Here is a 15,659-nt window from a genome sequence, read left to right as displayed (position 1 = left end):
AGGGCATCATAAACATCACAAATTAAACACAACTTATGATTAATCTTCAAGATGTAAAATTTAAAATTATTACTCACGTCAACATTCGACCAACAGATAGGTACAATGATCCGGACACTAATGAATTAAAGCTTGCAGCAACAACTTCAAAACCCATTGGCATCACGCGAGCGGATAAAATATATCAGTTAATTCCCAAGCTAGTAAGATAATGAATTTCGTGAACAGAAAAAAAAAAAAAGATGCAACTCCAATTTAACATGTCAAAGTCATTGCAACCGTAGGTCTGGAAATTATAAAAATCCATCCAGTCAATAGACAGAATACAATAGTTGTGAGTAGGTGAATATGCAACCAAGAATCTAAGATATACTCGACAAATTTGTGATTCCATTGTAGCCTAAATGATAACAAATAATTTGCCCATTATAGACACAGTACAATTTATATACAAACTCATCATGAATGAAACAAATTTAAACACCAAAACATAAATTTATTCCTCCAGAGTAGAGGGGGAAATAATTTTTTACTTGAAAAGTTGGAGTAGCACTACTACATAAATTACAAATGCAAATTGAGGGAATACCTATCAAATAAAGTTGACTGCATTCTGAGCAATGCTAAAGAAGATTCTTAATCTTTTCAAGTGCTACATGCAGCGAACATAAAGTTTGGATACCAGACTTACTCCTAGTTGTTTCCAAAGAAGGAAAAATTGACATGATTTTGCAATAAATTGCAGAGAGTACCTTACACAGCTCTCCATGCAACTGCATAAGAAAACAAAGACAATCAACCAACGATGTAGGATGATAAAACTATAAGACAAAATAAAAGGCTGATATTCAGATGACCCATGGTGATACTAATCCAAAAAAATATATATATGGATGACAACTTCAAAATTGAGTTTCAGAGAGGGTGAGAGGTGAAGTCACCTTGTAACCAGTGACCAAATCCTTTTTTTTTTTTTTTTTTTTTTTTTTTCTCATTACCCACGTTGCAATTCAACTTGAGAAATCCCGAAACCAAACACCCAAACAAAATTCAATCAAATATCAACACGAAATATTAATTGAAAGCTAAAAAGATTGAAACTTGCTTAATGTGATGTATGGGCATCTGCTTGTGAGATTGTTGTGACATGCTGATCTCAGCTCCTTTAAAGTAACATTGTTGTCTGCCAAGTAGGTAAAATCTCTAAGATATCTTATAATCCATGAGATAAATTATTGCGTCAAAGTTATACGCTAAAAGAAAATTCATACTTCTATATGAACCCAAAAAACGATTTTTGTATATACCTTGGGGGGCTCATTCTCCAGATGAGTTTCTCTACTCATCAACCATGTCATGTGAAAATCTCATGCTAACTTCTGCATAAAGCCACCAAATAAATGAAAAATAAAATTAGACAAAAAAGAGAGAATATGAAATAACTAATTAGAGAGAGCAAAACCATAGTAACCAATTGGGAAAGATGCTTTTAAATTCAAGAAAAAACATTTAAGAGAACGTGAAAAAAAAAACCATCAATTTTCAATTATTTTTCAGTGTTACAGTGGGATTACACAGAAAATATAACTAAAATCCCCAACTTTCTCAAAAAACTACAACTACTTTTACAAATTTCCATCACCCAACATTGAAAAATGAAAATTAAGAAGCACCACGAAAGCAGGCAAACAACAGAATAAAAGAACGAAACATGTGAGAACTGAAACGTTAAAAACAGCACATACCCATTCAAAAACAAAAAATCCCAGAAAATCTGTATATTAGCACTCCCTGCAATACCCCAAAATCAGAAAATTATAAAAATTGAGTTTGATAACATTGTACCTTAAGAAACCTCTAAATTTCTAGTCAAAGGAAATTAATACCACCTCCGCATAAAAAATAATCAGAAGATAAAAACTCAAATTCATAAAGCATTTGTTCAAAGTATTTATTAGAGAAACTTACATATGGATGAAGGTGTCTATCTCTTGTATCATGTAGAGCAACATTGCCTGGACTTCGCGAATAAATTTAATGATAAATTTGAATCTATAGTACAATAAAGAACAAAGAAAAAGTCACTTATTATAAATCACCTGCTTTGCTTCATCATCGTCTGCACAATCTTCTGCCAATTCATACCTAAATATCCATAAGATCTAACAAATAAATCACCTGAAAAAACATATGAAATCCAAACTCCAGCAGCTTTGAAGAAACCTAAAATAAAAAATATTCTTATAGATACAAAGAAACTAAACAAAATATATACCTTTCTCTTTTTTGGGATTTGAAATTTTCGAGAGCCCCATCCTCGTTTTCTTTAGTCCAGACAACATATTGAGAAGCCTCTTTACAGAATACACACATGCATGAGTCAGAGTCGCTTGATTTGTCATTCGGCCATGAAAATGAAGAAATGTGTTAGACAAATAGGAAAGTAGTTAGACTTAAATTGTAATTGTACTCTTAATTTGTAGGAGCAATCCTTGCTACTCAAGGACTGTATTTGTATATATATACACTTTCACGTATCAATGAAAAAACAATTCAGCCATATATTATTTTTCTACATGGTATACAGAGCAAGTTCAAAAGGGAATTTTATTCTCTTCGCCATTTTTTCTCTGAACATAGGGTTGTTTTTCAAACTTCTTGCGTTTACATGCCCTAGCAAAATGGCATTGTTGAACGCAAACACAGGCACATCCTTGAAACTGCTCGAGCCATTCGGTTTCAATCACACCTTCCCCTCAAGTTTTGGGGTGAGTGTATCCTCACTGTCGCCTATACCATCAATCGTCTTCCTACCTGCCTTCTCAATAACAAAACACATTTTGCAGTCCTCCACAATAAACCTCCGCTCTATGATCACTTCCGTGTTTTCGGTTGTTTAGCCTATGCCACATCCGTCCTTCCGCCCGCTAAGTTCTCTCCTAGAGCTCATCGTTGTATCTTCATTGGCTACCCTGCTAGTCAAAAGGCTTATAAACTCTATGACCTTGCCACACATCGCACCTTCACTAGTCAGGGTGTCATCTTCCATGAGGATTTTTTTTCCTTTTGCTTCCCTTCCCACTACACCTATCACGGACCCCCCATCCCAAAACATCTCCCTACCCATTCCTCCCTTAATGGACGTCCATTTTCCTACCTCCCCGGGCCCTACACCACCGCCCCCTCCCTCATTACCTCTTATTTCCCTGCCTCCTAACTCAATTCCTAGCACCGCACCGCATGATCCCCTTCCCCCACCCATGGCCCCACCAACTTCTCCATCCATGTCCCACTTACCACCCGTGCCCTTTCCTGCACCTTCTCCATCTCTCCGTGTGTCTTCCCGCTCCCATGCACCCTCACCTTATTTAAAAGACTACGTTTGCTCGCAGGTGATTCTGCCCCCACACCCGTCCTTGTCTTCGCCACCAAGTTTTGTCAAAGGTACGCGGCATCCCCTCTGGAATTATGTTTCTTACCATCGTTTATCTCCACATCATCTTTCATATATCTACTCTGTGAGTCGGGGTGTCGAACCATCTTCTTTTGTAGAGGCTGCCAGTGATCCTAACTAGCGTCGTGCTATAAACGAGGAACTAGATGCCCTACATGCCAACCGCACTTGGACCATAACTATCCTGCCCTCCGGCAAAGTTCCCATTGATTGTAAATGGGTATACAAACTTAAGCATAATTCTGATGGTTTTATTGAGCGTTACAAAGCCCGTTTGGTTGCCAAAGGTTTCACACAGGCCGAAGGTATCGATTATCATGACACCTTCTCTCATACTGCTAAAATGATCACTGTGCGCTGTCTTCTTGCCCTTACTGCTAGTCAATCTTGGTCTCTTCATCAACTTGACGTCAATAATGCTTTCTTGCATGGTGATTTAGATGAGGAAATCTATATGTCTCCTCTTCCTGGTCTTCGGCGACAAGGGGGAGAATCTTGTGTGTCGCCTCCATAAATCTCTTTATGGTCTCAAGCAGGCTTCTCGTCAATGGTTTGACAAGTTCACTAGTGCCATTCTTTCTGCTGGATTTCAACAATCCAAAGCTGACTATTCATTGTTTACGAAAAAGTCAGGTATTTCTTTTACAGCCTTGCTCATTTATGTGGATGATATTGTGATAACAGGCAATGATGTATGTGCAATTGATTCTCTGAAACTTTTTCTCCACAATCACTTTCGGATTAAGGATCTTGGTAATTTAAAGTACTTTCTAGGTATCGAGGTTTCTCGGTCCAAACGTGGCATTTATATTTCTCAGCGTAAATATGCATTAGAGATTCTCAAAGATTATGGCTTCTTGGGAGCACGACCCATTGCCTTTCCTATGGACGATACAAAACTATATGACAAAGGGGAACTTCTCAAGGATCCTGAAAAGTTTCGGCGTCTAGTAGGACGGTTAATTTATCTCACAATAACTCGGCAAGATTTCACCTACCTGTATATGTTCTGAGTCGGTTTATGCATGAGCCACGTACTTCTCATATGGATGTTGCATTTTGAGTTGTTCGTTATTTGAAGTCTACTCCGGGTCAAGGCTTACTATTCTGTTCTGACAATCAAATCAAGTTGACTGCTTTTTGTGATTCTAACTGGGCGGGTTGTCCTATTACTCGTCGGTCGACTACTGGCTACTGTGTTTTCTTAGGAAATTCTTTCATTTCATGGAGGACAAAGCGACAGAAAACTATGTCACTTTCTTCTGCTGAAGCGGAATATAGAGCTATGTCGGGTGCTTGTTGTGAGATAATTTGGTTGCGCTTCCTATTGAAGGATTTGAACATTCTCTTAACCTGTCCATCTAATCTATTTTGTGACAATCAAGCAGCATTGCATATTGCTGCCAACCCTGTTTTTCATGAGTGTACTCGCCACATTGAGATGGATTGTCATTTTATACGTGATAAGATTGTTGATGGCACTATTACTACCAAGTATGTTGGTACGGCACATCAGTTGGCAAACCTATTTACGAAGCCTCTTGGTAAGGAGAAATTTTCAACCATGTTACGCAAGTTGGGCGTTCTTGACATTCATTCTCCAACTTGAGGGGGAGTGTTAGACAAATAGGAAAGTAGTTAGACTTAAATTGTAATTGTACTCCTAACTTGTACGAGGAATCCTTGCTACTCAAGGAATGTATTTGTATATATATACACTTTCACGTATCAATGAAAAAACAATTCAGCCATATATTATTTTTCTACAAAATGGAGAGGTGGTCGTGCTTTACCTTTATCGGTGATGGGATTTGCGGAGTCCTCCGTGGAGGCAGAGTCATCGATGATGAGTGCAGAGCCAATCTGAGCAAGGCATCGCGAGATGGTGATGGATCCTGATCCAGTTTGGGGGTTGAACTTTTGGAGATCGATTTAATTTCTTGTTTCAAAAGTGTTAATCGAAAAAGATGCAACAGAGACGTTTGCGGGAAGTCTGTTCAGGAAGGAGAGGGCTAGAGTTTTTTTAGAAAGAATCAGACGTCTGAGAGCTTGGCTTTGAAATGGAACGAAGAGTCCAGAAGGACCAGAATTTCTAGAACCACATCAACGCGTCGAGATCCCGTAGAAGCAGGTTTCTTTTCCACGATGACCAACACGTGTATACAAAGGGTAAAATTGTAAATTTACTGTACAAAATGAAAAAAAAATAGCTGTGAATAGGCAGCAGCTCAAGGGCAGTTGCGCCAAAACACTGCTCATGAACAGTGCTTTCCACCGGGTATTAGTATATAGATAATGTACATTACCCTTGCACATGTTTATTAATATGCATAAATCATAAATCTTTCACTCGAAATTCTGTATTCTATTCTTATTTTTTAAATAGTGCTTTGCTTCAAGAAAAAGGTAATTCGAAATTGTAAGGGGGCACGGGAAAAAACACAGAATAATTCTGAAAAATATGATAATGATGATGGAGCACCATTTTCTTTAAACATAATGAGACAAACGAATCATTATAATTCATGATCTAATTACATAATACATCAAAGGAGTTTCAGTAAACAACAACTGGACTTTAGTTTCAGAAAACAAAAGATTTATAATGATAAAATGTGCTTAACCAAGCCATCCAAAGACTGGTATGAAGAGCCACCTTCTTTGAGGCAAAGATTTGCCTTTTCCATCAACTTTAAGGCTCTCTTTTTTATCTCTTCCCCTTCTTTTTCAACCATCAGTCTTCTAATTGTTCTTTCAACCTCACCTCTCCCAATCCCGTGCTCCAACTGCAGCCCTACCTTCCAAACATCGCTCACATATCTTGCATTCACCATTTGTTCACTAAAACATGGCGTGCAAATCATAGGGACCCCTTCACAAATGCTCTCCAGTATAGAATTCCAACCACAGTGAGTCCAAAAGACTCCAACTGCTGGATGGGCCAACACTTCTTTTTGTGGAGACCATTTCACAATATGGGCCCTCTCGTTCAACGCTTCTAAAAACCCATTAGGCAATACTTTAAGCCAATCCAACTCTTCAACTAATCCAGGTCGAATCCCCCACAAAAAAGGTTGGCCACTGTTGGCCAAGCCCCAAGCAATCTCCAAAAATTTAGCTTGGTCTATCTTGGCAACGCTCCCAAAGCTAACATAAGCGACAGATTTTGGCGCTTGAGTGTTTAGCCATGAAATGCATCTTTGGTCTTGTGCTAATAAACTAGTTGAAGAAGAAGAGGTTGTAGGGCCACACTTGTGAAATGGACCTAGTGAGAAAATTGGAATATTAGGGTAATATTCTTGGTGAATTGTGGCAAGTGCATGTCCCTCAAGATCTTCAAAAGTATTGCAGATGAAACCATGAGAAGCCTTGGGCTCATTTGCGACGTTGGTTATCAGTTGATAGAAATCTTCAGGATCGCAATTGGGCATCATTGGTAGGTCTTTAAATTTGATAGGTGAAAGCTCCATCACCGGCTCTTCTAGTCGAGAATCTAATTATTTTCAAATAGAAAGCCAAATATAAGGTTTCTAGTAAGAATACATATTTTGCCTTTTATTGCATATTCTAAAATGCCAATTTACAAGGAGGGAGAGTGAGGAATATAAATGCTAACCTAGCTAACTAACCTAACTCAAATATGCATAAGTTGCCTAAGTGCCAACTTGGGATCGCTTCTAGAAGTACTAAAAGTTTTTCTGGGTAACCAAAAGCATTTTTGGATCTATAGAGTGATTTCTGAAGAAGAAGAAGAAGAAGAATCACTTTGAAGTTTTTTTCCAAGAAACATTTGAGTTTTTAATAATTTTTTTGACAGGTTTATAATAAACGCACATATTGCATAATCGCTTAGGAGTAAAAACAAAATGCTACCTACAAAAAGAATCCGAAACGAGTGATTAGTCTTGGTATGGTGTTATCAGTCTATTATTCATATTGCGTGGATTAATTAGTAAAAATGATGAGACAAAAATATATTTGACAATAGGGTTTTGTTGGCTTGAGATTGTACCTTGTATTGGTAGGTAACCCTTTTCTTTGAGAAGTGGAAATGCAGCATAAACAGCGAAGGAAGCGGCACCCCCGGTGCTTAACATGATCCTCGGCAGCTTAAAGCTCTCCGCAACCGATCCAGTGAAGTCAAAGAGAGGGTCGGAGATCAAGCATGCAATGGGGTCCTTATCAGATAACAATCCGGCCAAGCATTCTCTGAAAGGCTCAACACATTTAGCATTTAGAATAGAAAGAAGAACGGTGAAATCCTTGAGGGAGACCTCGGTTTCTGTCAGGTCAACAGGGATTGAATGGTAGGTGAAGTATGGGTTTCGGGTTGAAGGATTGAGGGAGTTGAAGTTGGTGTGGATGATGGCTATGGAGAAGCCTTTGGAATGCAGAATGTTGGCCAGTTCCAGCATAGGGTTTATGTGCCCTTGGAAGGGCAGTGGGAAGAGTATCAGTTTCCTGCCTTCGCTTTGCTCCATTTTTGAATCGACAATGTTTATGTTTGTTTAGCTTGTGAGTCGTGACTTGTGAGCTTAAATTTATTGCTGAATGCTGAGCTTGGAAAATATTATATGGCTTTTTTTTTTAAGCATTATCTTATTTGATGGCTCTGTTGAAGTTTATTTTATTTCCTAAATCTCACATGTCCACCACGAGCTCCTTTTGTCGTTACTTCTTTTTGTGGTCGCTTACAAGTGATCTTTTACCAGAAAGTCTCACATCCTCTACTTCTTCAACCCCAACTTCATCTACTTCACCACCACCACCTACACGTTTTTCTACCCGTACCAAAGTGGCACACTCTTACTTAAAGGACTAAATTCGCTCGCCTGATTTTACCACCACACCAATCTTTGTCTTCCGCAACCAATCCTTTCAGAGGTACTCGTTATCCACTTTGTAATTTTATTTCTTCTAAATGGTATTCACCGAGACATCTTTTTTTCGTTAACTCTATTAGTCGTAGTTTGGAGCCTTCTTCGTTTGCATAACCGACCATTGCAGGGTGGGGCAATCCAACAACTATATTTTCGATTGGAGGGGAAGTGACGAAGTGTTTACACACGATAAATCATGCTGATAATCCACAGATAAAAGGATTCATTACTTAATTGAAATTATTGACTAAGCCCAATGGTTTACTATTCATGCACATACCCTTGCTCATGTTTATGCGTATATCTTTAACTCGAAGTTCTGTATTCAAATCTTATTTCTTTAATAGTGCTTTACATAAAGAAAAAGATAATTGGATAATTGTGATGGAGCAAGAGACAAAACCAGAATCATTCTGAAGAATAAAATAAAGATAATGGACCATATTTTTTTTTTAAAACACGACGACACATAAGCATCATGATAATTCATGATATAATACATCATACATGAACGGAGTTTAAAAAACAACTGGATTTTAGTTTCAAAAACAATTTATAATGATAAAATATGATTAACAAAGCCATTCAAAGATTGGACGAAGAGCCACCTTCTTTGAGGCAAAGATTTGCCTGTTCCGTCAACTTTAAGGCTCTCTCTTTGATCTCTTCCCCTTCTTTCTCAACCGTCAATCTTCTAATTGTTCTTTCAACCTCACCTCTCTCAATCCCATGCACCAATAGCCCTACCTTGCAAACATTACTTATAAATCTTGTATCCACCATTTGACCACTTAAAAATGGCGTACAAATCATAGGGACCTCTTCACAAATGCTTTCTAATGTAGAATTTCAACCTCAATGAGTTCAAAAAACTCCTACTGCTTGGTGGGCTAACACTTCTTTTTGTGGAGCCCATTTACAACATAGTCCATCTCATTCAACTTTTCTAGAAATTCATTCGACAACACTTCTGCCTCTTGAACTAATCTGGGTCAAGTGACCCACAAAAAAGGTTGGCCACTGTTGGCCAAGCCCCAAGGAATCTCCAAAAAGTGAGCTTGATCTATCTTGGCATTGCTCACTCCCAAAGCTACATAAGCAACATATTTTGGCGCTTGAGTGTTTAGCCATGAAATGCAACTTTGGTCTTGTGCTAATAAACTATTTGAAGAAGAAGAGATTGTTGGGCCCCACTTGTGAAAATTAGAATAATGTGGTAATATGCTTGGCGAATTGGCAAGTTTTCACGTCATTCAAGATCTTCATGTAGAAACCCAGAACTACTCGAGCACGAAAGAAGTTAGAGAGAAGAGGAGAAAATGTAGAGAGAGAAATGATTGTAATGAACTGATTCTTATTACTTGATAATGTTACTACACTTAAGAGCATATATAGCCATTGGCTTTTGTACAACAATACCCTTATCTAACTAGAGGTGTAATATCTACACACCCCATTTTACTTCTCACACACCTTTTTAATTTTCGACCGTCAGATTGGATGAATTGAATAAGATCAACGGACATAATTTTAGAATCCTGATGTAGTCAACTAGGATTTTAAAGGATCTTTATTGAGTCTATACAAATCTATATGTATTCAAAAATTTATAAATTTTGATGGATTTCATTGAACGAGTGATTTTGTAGGATTTGAGAAGAGATGGTAAGCTTAAAAAGACTATAAAGAATCCTACCTCCACCCCTAGGATTTCTTTCTAACCCCCTTTGATTTCTTTCTCTCTTCCCATTTCATTGAAAGTATTTTATCTTACCTGCTAATTATCCACTCTTCAACCGAGATTCTTTCTCTCTTTTTCAATGAAATGGACAAAGGCAAATCAAATAATTTCAATGGAATAGGGTAATAATTTCCACTCTGCAACCGAGCTTCCTTTCTTTCTCCACTCTGCAACCGAGATTCTTTCTCTCTTTTTGGAGGTGTATAACATGCAAAGGCAAATCAAGCTAATTATCCACTGCATCCCTCCCTGACGAGGTAATCTACACATTCATTGCTAATACTGAGATTGTTTTCCTATTTACATAGGAGTGAACCTATTTGCAGTGTTGGGAGAACTGGTCATTTTAAATTAAGGGTTAGGAGAATTGGGCATCCGAAAAACATGGAGGATTGGGAGAACTGGGCATTTTACATTGGATGGCAAGGCATTTTAAATGACAAGAAATCTCTCAAAATCCATTCAAATCTTTAATCAAAATCCATAAGAATCCTTGAAAATCCATTTGAAAGTTGTAAGGATTCTACAATCCTTTGAAATCTATCACTCAAAAAAGTCTTTTAAAATCCTGTGAAATCCAAATTGACTACATCCTCCTAAATTTTGATGGACTGGATAATTAAGCGGGTGCTTATTTAGTACAAGAGTGCACCAAACAACTGCTTCCATATTATGAATCATATCCGATGTGTTATCTGACGTGTCAAACGAGGCCAAAGGTAGTTGGATAAATCTTTCACTCGAGATTACGTATTCAATTCTTATTTTTTCAATTAATCTTTTGCATAAAGAAAAAGGTAGTTGGACACTTGCAATGGCACAAGGGAAAAAAAATGCGACAATTATGAAAGATATGATAAAGATGATGGACAACCATTTTCTTTAAACATAATGAGACAAACGAATCATGATAATTATTGATACAATACATCATACATAAAAGGAATTTTAAAAACAATATCTAGACGTTAGTTTGAAAAACAAACGATTTATAACGATAAAATGTGTTTAACCAAACCATCCAAAGATTTGTACGAAGAGCCACCTTCTTTGAGGCAAAGATTTGCCTTTTCCTTCAACTTTAAGGCTCTCTCTTTGAACTCTTCCCCTTCTTTCTCAACCATTAGTCTTCTAATTATTCTTTCAACCTCACCTCTCTCAATCCCGTGCTCCAATTGCAGCCCTACCTTCCAAACATCACTCACAAATCTTGCATCCACCATTTGATCGCTGAAACATGGCATACAAATCATAGGGACCCCTTCAGAAATGCTCTCCAATGTAGAATTCCAACCACAGTGAGTCCAAAAGACTCCAACTGCTGGGTGAGCCAACACTTTTTTTTGTGGAGCCCATTTCACGATATGGGCCCTCTTGTTCAATGTTTCTAGAAATCCGTTGGGCAACACTTCAAGCCAATCTGACTCTTCAACTAATTCGGGTCGAACCACCCACAAAAAGGATTGGCCACTATTGGCCAACCCCCAAGCAATCTCCAAAAATTGAGCTTGATCTATCTTGGCAAGGCTCCCAAAGCTAACATAAGCAACAGATTTTGGCGCTTGAGTGTTTAGCCATGAAATGCAACTTTGGTCTTGTGCTAATAAACTACTTGAAGAAGAAGAGGTTGCAAGGCTACACTTGTGAAATGGACCTATTGGGAAAATTGGAATATTGGGGTAATATTCTTGGCGAATTGTGGCAAGTCCATGTCCTTCAAGATCTTCAAAAGTATTGAAAATGAGTCCATAAGAAGCCTTGGATTCATTTGTCGTGTTGGTTATCAGTTGATAGAAATCCTCAGGGTCGCAATTGGGTATCGTGGGTAGGTCTTTAACTTTGATAGGTGAAAGCTCCGTTACTGGCTCTTCTAGTCGAGAATCTAATTATTGTCAAAATAGAAGGTCAATTGTAAGTTTTCTAGTCGAGAGTCTAATTATTGTCAAAATAGGAAGCCAAATATGAGATTAAAAAAAAAAAAAGAAGACAATCGATAATAGAGTTTTGTTGGCTTGAGATTGTACTTGATATTGGTAGGTAACCCTTTTCCTTGAGAAGTGGAATTGCAGAATAAACAACGAAGGAAGCGGCACCCCCGGTCCTTAACATCATCCTCGGCAGCTTAAAGCTCTCCGCAACAGATCGAGTGAAGTCGAAGAGAAGGTCGGTGATCAAGCATGCAATGGTGCCCTCCAAATTAACGTCATCGGATAACAGCCCGGCCAAGCATTCTCTGAAAGGCTCAACACATTTAGCATTTAGAACAGAAACAAAAACGATTAAATCCTTAATGGAGACCTCGTTTTCTGTCAAGTCAACAGGGATTGAATGGTAGGTGAAGTGTGGATTTAGGGTTGAAGGATTGAGGGAGTTGAAGTTGGTGTAGATGATGGCTATGGAGAAGCCTTTGGAATGCAGAATATTGGCCAGTTCCAGCATAGGGTTTATGTGCCCTTGGAAGGGAAATGGGAAGAGGACCAGTCTCCTGCCTTTGCTTTGTTCCATTTTCCAATCGACAATGTTTACGTTTGTTTAGCTTGTGACTGTGAACTTATTGTGAATGCTGACTGATGAGGCGGCAGAGCTCGAGAAAAAATATTTTTTAATGTGTTTGAAACATGATTACATACAGATATTTTATTATACAAGTGAAGAAACAAATGAAAATATTCTACTCTCACTTATATAGTAACATATAACCTACCTTAGGAAAATATCTAATATGGGAAATTTGCTCACGCATGACGCAACCCTGGAACCTTATCTTATTGATGGCTCTGTTGAAGTTGATTTTTTCCTCACCCCACATGTCCACCACCAACTCCTTTTGTCGTTCCTATTTTTCTGTGGTTGCTGACAAAGATATACAAGAAAAATCCTTGTCTATATTTACCAATTGGGTTTTGCGCTTATTTAAAGAGACCTTTCTGTTTGTACCTGTTGGATAAAAATCGAACAGCCCACGATGGTTGGTCAGGAGGATCCTCTCCATTAGCTCAAGAGAGGATCCAAATCCCATTTTGTCTATGGGCGGTACCCTTGTATTCCTTCATAGTCCCATTAGTAATAATGTACCCCTGTTGATCTTCTGCCACATGCCATATTCCACGATGGTCTCTTCTCTTCTTCTCTCTCGAAATCCCCTTGTGGAACCAGAGACTACCGAACACTTCCCTCCTCCTCCGTCCTCCTCTTGAAACAACCGGAACCATAAAACACCGCCACACAATTACAAAAGTGCCCCCGTATTCTCACTATACAAACCCCTCTCCCCCAACGCACCAAAATCAGAATCAATCCAATGTGTTTTTCTTGTCAGTTTAGGTCTATTGACCATATTTCTACAAGTGACCATTTTGTTATTATGGTAAATGGAAAAACTCAAATTACTAAGTTATGGATCTTTGCATTGGAACACTTGAAAACCCTTCGCAGTTTACTTCTCGAACAAGGCATCAGAAAATATTCAAAGGAGTTTCTGCTGATGAGACCTGGGGTAATTTTTTTGATAAATCCTTTCCGCACAAAGGAAAACATTTGTTATTCCATTATATAATTTACACATCAAAGGCCCACATGTAAATGGAAAAAAAGCAAAGTTGGACCCTCCTAAGCTAACCAAACCGAGCCCAACCAAGAGCCCAAAACCAAGGATAAAACAAAGGGTTATTATCCAAAATAGTTCCTGAGATTTGTATAATTAATAGAAATGGTCCATGAGATTGAAAATCAATAGAAATGGTCTCTGAGATTGTCTATTTTCCATTATTTTGGTCATTCCGCTAAAAACTCTTTGGACAATTTTCAAAGCTTCGTAACTCAATCGATTCTTAACTAAATTCGACCCATAATATATCAAAATGAAGATAAGAAAGTGTAGAACAAGATTATACATATTTGGAAGCCTAATGATTGCCGGAGAGGGCCGGAAAATAGCTTGAAAAGTGACTGGTCCGAGAGAAAATTGGAAAACTCGTCGGAAACTGGGTAAACTTTAAACGTTCATAACTTCTTCAATTCTCAACGAAATCGAGTGATTCAAAAATGAAAATCATACTTCTCGATGAGACGAAGAGAATGGTATCTTTCTTTACTGCTAACTCGACATGGTTTGGCCGGAAAACTGCTCGAAAGTGGCTAACTAGAAAATGGTTAGCCACTTTCGAGCCGTTGTCCGATCAAACCACGGCAAGTTACCCTTCGAAAAAGGTACCATTCTCTTCGTTTAGTCAAGAAATATTATTTTCGTTTCTGAATCACTCGATTTCGTTGAGTATTGAAGAAATTATGAACGTTTAAAGTTTACTTAGTTTCCAGCGAGTTTTCGAATTTTCCCGCGGACCAGTCATCTTCCAGGCTATTTTTCGGTCATCTCCGGCAACCATTGGGCTTCCAAATAGGTATAATCTTATTCGATACTTTTCTATCTTCATTTTGATATATTATGGGTTGAATTTGATTAAGAAACGATTGAGTTACAAAGCTTTGAAAATTGTCCAAAATCGTTTTTAACAGAATGATCAAAATCATGGATGGTTCTGGATGGGTTTTGATTTCTTTGATTATGGGTGGATTTTGATTTCTTTGATTCCTGGGTTGGCCAATTTATGTGCTTATTTATTTCTTTATGCAGCTTTGAAATCTTGGGTGAGTTTTTCAATGACTTGCACATCTCGATTCGGTTGTTGCGGTTGAGGGGATTGAAGCCCAGTTTCGCAATATTTACTCCCAAATCAAGTGTTTAACGGATGGGTATTTTCTTTTGCTTGGTTGTTGAGAAAATTAAAGGCTGTTATGTAAATTGATCGTTTTTATCTTGATTTTTTGTATTAATTGGACGACTGTGATCCTGACATGGCAGATCCTCTTCTTGATGTTGCCTGTTCCTCGGTTTGAATTGATTGAATGGTGAATGACTGAAAAATACCGTCCCATCACTGCGGAAAATGAGCTGTTCATTGTGAGCATAATCCATGGAGGTAATCTCACTGTCGAACATTTGTGAATGACTCTCCCAGTGCTAGAATTGAAAACCTGAAATATAGATGTAGAAGTTCCATCAATCAAATACAATCAATTAAATTGATAATATCCTTGCAACCCTATAACGTTATTGGAATAAAAAAAAAAAAATTAGCTCCCTCATGCTTCTGGAGAAGGATAAGCAAAAATCAAAGTAGCAATAAAAACTTTTTGTATGGGGATGTCTAATGAGATGTTCCATTGTGATTGTAATGCAATGCATGCGATAAATGGCATATTGTTCATCTTATCAGGAGCAGTAAAATCTTTAGTTATAAAGTATGAATCCATATTCATATTAATTTGAGATCCAAGATGTTTTTTAGACTAAAAGAAAGAGTTATAAAGTAAATATGGCTGCAGGACCATTGGACCAGAGGACCACATACTCTAACAATATATGATGAAAAGTACTCATTGTTCTCTTATTCATTTTCTAATTCTTCTCTTTAAGGTATAATATGAAAATCTTATTTCAAAATTGTGTTTTTTCCCCTCAGAGAAAATTTGGGCTATAAGAGCTTAGTGCAAAGCTTCCTGTAAGCATGGGAAAAAACCAAGG

At 37.8% G+C, this 15,659-nt stretch overlaps 2 protein-coding genes and 1 long non-coding RNA gene across 4 annotated transcripts; all 3 read right to left on the bottom strand.

The window, feature by feature from the left end:
• Nucleotides 1-890: 890 nt before the first annotated feature.
• Nucleotides 891-5,720, bottom strand: LOC108866319. Of its 2 annotated transcripts, XR_007260521.1 has the most exons (7): nt 5,248-5,720; nt 2,276-2,389; nt 2,100-2,145; nt 1,969-2,015; nt 1,746-1,791; nt 1,308-1,379; nt 891-1,183 (listed from the first exon to the last, which is right to left on the bottom strand). It is a non-coding gene; the product is annotated as an uncharacterized LOC108866319 (long non-coding RNA). The 2 variants fall into 2 exon arrangements; XR_007260522.1 differs by lacking the exon at nt 2,276-2,389 and having other exon boundaries at nt 5,248-5,719.
• Nucleotides 5,721-5,914: 194 nt separating this feature from the next.
• On the bottom strand, nt 5,915-8,001 carry LOC103936060 (UDP-glycosyltransferase 76F1-like). The gene is made up of 2 exons (XM_009345893.3): nt 7,467-8,001; nt 5,915-6,947 (listed from the first exon to the last, which is right to left on the bottom strand). The coding sequence occupies exons 1-2, from the start codon at nt 7,933-7,935 to the stop codon at nt 6,055-6,057; spliced, it is 1,362 nt and encodes a 453-aa protein (XP_009344168.2). The 5' UTR covers nt 7,936-8,001; the 3' UTR covers nt 5,915-6,054.
• Nucleotides 8,002-10,925: 2,924 nt separating this feature from the next.
• LOC103934084 (UDP-glycosyltransferase 76F1-like) lies at nt 10,926-12,738 on the bottom strand. The gene is made up of 2 exons (XM_009343786.3): nt 12,100-12,738; nt 10,926-11,957 (listed from the first exon to the last, which is right to left on the bottom strand). Exons 1-2 carry the CDS (start codon nt 12,578-12,580, stop codon nt 11,065-11,067), a joined length of 1,374 nt encoding a protein of 457 aa, XP_009342061.2. The 5' UTR covers nt 12,581-12,738; the 3' UTR covers nt 10,926-11,064.
• Nucleotides 12,739-15,659: the final 2,921 nt, after the last annotated feature.

Source organism: the organism of the source record quoted next, unplaced genomic scaffold (assembly GCF_019419815.1).
Source record: "Pyrus x bretschneideri cultivar Hongxiangsu unplaced genomic scaffold, Pyrus_bretschneideri_v1 Contig32, whole genome shotgun sequence".
Lineage (NCBI taxonomy): Eukaryota > Viridiplantae > Streptophyta > Magnoliopsida > Rosales > Rosaceae > Pyrus > Pyrus x bretschneideri.
Note: the sequence above shows the minus strand (reverse complement) of the source record. Positions and strands in the feature narration are given on the sequence as shown.

What these genes read in the sequence shown, in the direction of transcription:
- LOC103936060 (XM_009345893.3), bottom strand. Translation starts at nt 7,935, where the DNA reads ATGGAGCAAAGCGAAGGCAGGAAACTGATACTCTTCCCACTGCCCTTC. An exon ending in GGGTTACCTACCAATACAAG is followed by an intron (nt 6,948 to 7,466) that starts GTACAATCTCAA and finishes GAAAATAATTAG; the next exon opens with ATTCTCGACTAGAAGAGCCG.
- LOC103934084 (XM_009343786.3), bottom strand. Translation starts at nt 12,580, where the DNA reads ATGGAACAAAGCAAAGGCAGGAGACTGGTCCTCTTCCCATTTCCCTTC. An exon ending in GGGTTACCTACCAATATCAA is followed by an intron (nt 11,958 to 12,099) that starts GTACAATCTCAA and finishes GACAATAATTAG; the next exon opens with ATTCTCGACTAGAAGAGCCA.